Genomic DNA, 6,185 nt, shown 5'->3' on the forward strand with positions numbered 1-6,185 from the left:
GGAACCTTGAACAATCATCTGACCCTGGGGAAAGCCAGCCCACAGCTTAAATAGCCTCTGGGTAGCCAACCCCAGCGTGCCACGTGGGCAATGCAGATAGGTCCACATACATGGAAGCAAGCCAGATCCTCAGCCTTAGCCAAATGTGGAATTGTTCGTGACAGAGAGCACTCACCATCAGGAAGGTGGAAGGTGGAAACCAGCTCCATCTTCACGGAATAGCATTCCGCAGCTCTCTACAGTTCCCCCTTTTTGTTTTAGACGCATCAGGCAAGAGTAGAGGTCTGATCTCTGATATTAGAAATAAATTGGGACTTTGTACTGATGTTCATTTAGGTGTCATCCACCCAAAGAGCATCAGACCGGACCGATACCTTTTTCTCAGAGGCGGGACCTGGGGCATCAACCCGCATTCAATCAGACATGCTCTTCTCTGGTTCCAAAGCGGCTGACCCTGAGTGCAGTGCTTAGCCTCGCATCCTGAGCATAACATTTTAGCTTTTGATGGTAGCCAAACATGCTGGGGAGACTCTCCTGCTTCAATGGCTGTAAAGGCCTGAATGATCATGGCTGCATTACGCTGTTGTGAGACTCTAATCTTGCATATACACCACAGGCAAACCAAGGAGACAAACACCAGAAGGCCTGCTAACACTCCCATGCCCGCCCATTCCTTCAGATGATTCATGGCTGCAGCAATCCATGATGATAATCCTGTGGCTAGTCCTGCGTCCACTCTGGTAGAATTTACCGTGACAATGGCCACTCTCAGCTGCTCCATCGTAGTATCGAATTCTCCAGTCCAATTACCTAAAATATAGTTCGACAATTGTTTAGACAGATTTGCAGCACAGGAAAAATTCTCATGTTATATGCTAGTGACACAAAGTCCAGCATATTTTCATTGACAGCCAAGTTGAGCGATTTGCCATAGGGTATCAATTTGCTCCTGCATGAGGTCAATCCTCTGATTGAACACCATCAAGCTTCCTTTTAGTTGAGCATTAATTCCTTTTTGTACAACTAAGGCATGAGCTACATTGGCTACATGATTATTCAGGGTCTGAGCAGTCTGCCCAGGATGACTCATGGCTAATGCCCCGGTGGTAGCTCCAACAGCCGCCAATGAGATGGTAGTAACAATGGTGGCTGTAGTTCCAAGATCCCTTTTCTGTCTGAAGAGAGTCATAGCGTGAGGGGCATCAATGGGCACAGGCACGCAGTGAGGCATGCGAGTAACCAGGGCACACCTAAATTAACTAGCATTCCAGCATTGGGCAAAAAAGCAAGTATCATTACCACAATTACTTGGCTCTATCTGGGTAACAATAAATAAAAATGGGGGATATAAACAAACAGGTGTGTACTTATAGGAAATATTACAAGAAGCCTTAACCCCCTCATTGGAACATCCTGCATCAGTTCTAGAACTAGCAGTGGTGGTGTCCAAGGTCTGAGTAGGTTCAGGAGACCATTGCCCCCAGGGGCGAGACGCGCTCCATGCCAATTGACTAACTCCATGTTTTCCTCCACTTTTGAAAGTCATTTAAGGTTCTTAAATTATTTTTCCCTTTTTTTTTAAATTTTTCATCAATTACACTTTATTCATTCTGCATCCCCCCATAAGCCCCTCCCTCCTCCCCTCCCAACCCCACCCTCCCTCCTCCCCCTGCTTGCATGCCATTCCCCAAGTCCACTGATAGGGGAGGTTCTCCTCTCCTTTCTGATCTTAGTCCATCAGTTCACATCAAAAGTGGCTGCATTGTCCTCTACTATGGCCTGGTAAGGCTGCTCCCCCCCAGGGGGAGGTGATCAAAGAGCAGGTCAATCAGATTATGTCAGAGGCAGTCCCTCTTCACATTACTATGTAACCCAATTGGACTCTGAACTGCCCTGGCCTACATCTGTGCAGGGGTTCTGGGTTATCTCCATGAATAGTCTTTGGTTGGAGTATGAGTCTCTGGGAAGTTCCCTGTGTTCAAATTTGCAGGTAAATTGTGGGATCTGGAAAGGATCATCCTGAGTGAGGTGTCCCAGAAGCAAAAAGACACACATGGTATATACTCACTCATATAGACATACAACATAGGACAAACCCACTAAAACCTGTATCTAAAGAAACTAAGCAAGAGAGAGGACCCTAACAAAAATGTCCAATCCCCATCCAAAAAGGCAAAGAGGATGGACATCAGAAGAAGAAGAAAACAGGAAAAAACCTAGGAACCTACCACAGAGGGCCTCTGAAAGCCTCTGCCGTTCAGACTATCGGAGCAGATGCTGAGCCTAATGGGCAACTGTTGGGCAGAGTGAATGGAATTTTAGGTAAGAACTGGGAAATAGTAAGAGCTGGAGAGGACAGGGTCTCCACAAGGAGAGCAACAGAACAACCTTGGGCTTTTTTTACTTCCTTTAGTTGGGAGACGTTTAATGACATCTTCTATTTCCCTAGAAGCTAGACTTCTATTTAAGTTGTTTATCTGATTCATCTTTGGTAAGTGGTATCTATCAAGATATCTGTCCATTTCTTTTAGATTTTCCATATTTGTAGAGTAGATGTTTTTGAAGTATGACCTAATGATTCTTTGGATTTCTTTGGTATCTGTTATGTCATCCTTTTTATTTTTTGTTTGGTTAATTTGGATAGTTTGTCTCTGCCTTTTAGTTAGTTTGGACAGGGGATTGTCTATCTTGTTTATATTTTCTAATAACAAATTCTTTGTTTCACTGATTTTTTTTTTGTATTGGTCTTTTTGTTTCTATTTTATTGATTTCAGTCCTTAGTTGGATTATTTACTTTCCTCTACTCCTTTTGGATGAATTTGCTTCCTTTTTGTTCTAGAGCTTACAGGGGTGCTACTAAGTTGCTAGTATGGAGTCTGAACTTTCCTCTGACTACCATTTTTATTGTGTTTCATAAGTTCAGGTATGCTGTGCATTCATTTTCCTTGAATTCTAGGAAGTCTTTAACCTCTTTATTCCTGCCTTGACCCAGTGGTCACTTAGAGGATAGTTATTCAGTTTCCATGATTTTGTGGGCTTTTTGTTATTTCTTTTATTGTTAAAATATAGCTTTAATCTGTGAGAGTATGATAGGCTACAGGTGGTTATTTCAATTTTCTTGTACCTGTTGAGACTCACTTCGTGACTGAGTATGTAGCCAATTTTGGAGAAAGATCTGTGAGATCCTGAGAAGAGTGTATATTCTTTTCTGTTTGGGTGAAATATTCTCTAGACTTCTGTTTGGTCCACTTGACTCACAATGGCTGTTAGCTCCATTATTTCTCTGCTTAGTTTTTGTCTGGATGACCTGTCTATTGATAAGAGTAGTGTATTGAAGTCCCCTGCTTTTAATGTATAAGGTTCAATGTGTGGTTAAAACTTTACTAATGTTCCTTTTACAAATGGGGGTGCCCTTCATTTTGAGGCATAGATGTTCAGAATTAACATTTTTTTGCGGTTGGATTTTCCTTTTGATGAGTATGAAGAGTCCTTTCCCATCTCTGTTGATTAATTTTAATTAGAAGTCTTTTTGTTTTGAAGATATTAAAATGGCAACCTCAGCTTGCTTCTTGGGTCCATTTGCTTGGAAAAAAAGTTTTCCTACCCTTTAACAATGGGTAACAATGGGTGGTTTGTCTATGCTCAACTGACACAGAAAACAACCAAGAGATGGGACAACCAGGCTGAAGCCAGGAAGAAGTTCAGTGTATGGGAACAATAGGCCCAGGGGACATCAGTCTAAAAGTTGAATCCCAAATTAACTTAAACAAGGCTTTTCATGCCCCCTGTGTTGCCATGTCCCCTTGCATAGTAATCTAGATGACATATGTTTGATTGGCTTATTAAACTTCCTTATTATAGTCTGATAAACTGCCTCATGGATATAAATGTTTCCCCAAGCAACAGACTTTATCCCAATCTATTTATAGCAGAGGTGAAAGGAGGAGGAATTTGGTTTTAGAAGAAATGTTGTGTAGAGTGTTGAACCTCAAGGGAGCTGGCCAGTGGTGTGGGTCTTTCCTGTTTTCCAGGGCACCATACCTTGGTGACCAGTGCTGGAACTAACTGCATTGCACCGTAAAACTGAACGTGGTCCTATGCTGTGCAGAGGCTGTGTTTGGGTCAAAAGTTTTGATAACTCTGAGAATTTTAAATCCAGCTGTTGTTCGCATTGCTGTATACATCACATGTGCTTCTTGCAAAGAATTCTCTTCTGAAAGTTCTGTGTATGATTCCTTTCTTTCTGGAGTGTGTAACTATGGCAAGAAATGCCTCCTCATTTAATTTGTCAAAATAGCTATACCACGGGAAATTAAAATATTGAAATGTGTTAGACATGGTTACATCCTTCAAAACAGTGTGAGCTGTCCACGGCCATGATGCATGAGAGCCACCTCATAGGATTCCCATAATGACGCATTGAGGAAAAAGATAAAATAAAATAAAATAAAATGAAACAAAAATGCCCTGGTCATATCAGAAAAGGGATGAGGTTTAATTTTCTGCTACATGTTTGTTACCACACAGGTTAAAGTAAATAATTTTAACAGAAAAACAAAAACAAAAACAAAAACACTGCTTTAGATTTTCATGTACACCAAAGCACATGAACACCATGCCATGACTGACAGTTCTGATGGCAGTGTATTGGGTCCTCTTATAAAGAAATAGGCCCATCAATGATCAATGAATATTCAAACATTTATGTCCTTCCACACATAGACCTGAAAAAGTTAACGACATGTTTTTCAGTGTTCATAAACACAAAAGGGCTGACTGTGGCATAGCTGTGGACAACAAAGAGTCGGATATAGTAAGATGTTGGATCATTCAGGAACATAGTTCTTGAGCAGGAGATAAAGCCATCCAAGATGGACATCAACACAAAGAAGCTCATGAGCAGAAGGAAGGCCCTGTTAGCTCTTTGCTCTGGGGATGCTTTTGGAGAAAGCCTGGTGCTGTGAAGATGCTGGGCCTGCTTCCTGTGCCTGCACAAGAGAGCCACCATGTACCAAGTAGAGATGACCATAACACTAATAAGAAAGACTTCCCTGACGGCCATCAGTGTACAAAATGTGCTTTTCATGAGGTAACTCATGGGTAGGAGAGAACAGGACCTAGTAACGTACATGAAGTTATTCGAAGTCAAATTGGGAGTGGCAATAATTGATACTAAGAGGTGACTGCTAATGAGCACATAAAGGACACTCAGAAAAAGAAAGGCACATGAGATGTAATGGGCAGATTTGTGCTTGAACTTGGCTAAACAGGAGCTTCTGGGACTGAGGATGATGGCCTGGAGGACACTCAGCAGGCTGGTGGTACAAAGCGAGAGGCCCCTAAAAATTCTGTACAGGTAGACAATGAGTTTACATATGGTGTCATCCCATCCCCTCAAAGAAATAAAAATGTCCATGGCTATGAATGCTATGAACATTAGCATCAGTAGGTGGATTAGTGCCAGCAGACCAATGAGCACGTCAGTGGGTCTAGGCCTGTGCCCAGGAATGAACTTGAGGATGTAAAAGAGAAGAAGGAAGCTGTTGGCTGCGATCCCAATGCCAATTTCAGAGAAGAAGGTGTTCCTTATGTCAGAAGAGTGTGAAGTCATCTTATGTGGAAACAAAGAGTGGCTGAGGAGAAAAGTAAAACAATGATTCACCATGATCAAGACCTCACATACCACTCCAGACCAGTCTTCTGGCCTCAGGAAAACATGCAGATGCTCCTGAATGCTTATTCCGCTGAAGACCTCCATTCTAACTCCTACCCCACAGACCATCCTCCTGCTCTCACTTGTCCTAAGCTGAGCCATGGCTGGACCCTGTGTCCCATGGTGGCTGCAGTGTGTGAGCTCCCTCAACATTAAAAACAGCAGCAATTATGTGTTCTCATGTTTGCAGGTTTGGGTTTTCCTGGAGCAGGAGCAGCATCTTACTTGGTTTTTACCCACAACATCTTGATGGCCAGACACATTATAGACAGTTTTCCTATTTTGGGTAGAGTCTGAATGAGAAGGATTGTATAAAAGAAAAAAAAGCAGACCTTGCCAACTAAAGCGGTCCCATGGATTGGGTATGCACTTATTCTATTCAGGGCTATCTGTACTCTATTGAAAATCCTAATTTCTTAGAAAATTTCTATAGCAAATGTTGGGGGTTGTAATCTATGAATCCAGACGTTTG

At 42.2% G+C, this 6,185-nt stretch overlaps 1 protein-coding gene across 1 annotated transcript in view; it reads right to left on the reverse strand.

Annotated features, from left to right (window-relative positions):
• LOC132654131 (vomeronasal type-1 receptor 45-like) overlaps positions 1-5,596 on the reverse strand; it is a gene marked incomplete at its 5' end in the record, with an annotated part of 40,991 nt that extends 35,395 nt beyond the window's left edge. The window contains one exon of the mRNA XM_060383396.1: positions 4,725-5,596. Within this exon, the coding sequence (XP_060239379.1) occupies positions 4,725-5,596 (872 nt within the window). The remainder of the gene's footprint in view (positions 1-4,724) is intronic.
• Positions 5,597-6,185: the final 589 nt, after the last annotated feature.

The sequence above is a fragment of the Meriones unguiculatus genome, chromosome 5 (assembly GCF_030254825.1).
Source record: "Meriones unguiculatus strain TT.TT164.6M chromosome 5, Bangor_MerUng_6.1, whole genome shotgun sequence".
NCBI classification, from domain to species: Eukaryota; Metazoa; Chordata; class Mammalia; order Rodentia; family Muridae; genus Meriones; species Meriones unguiculatus.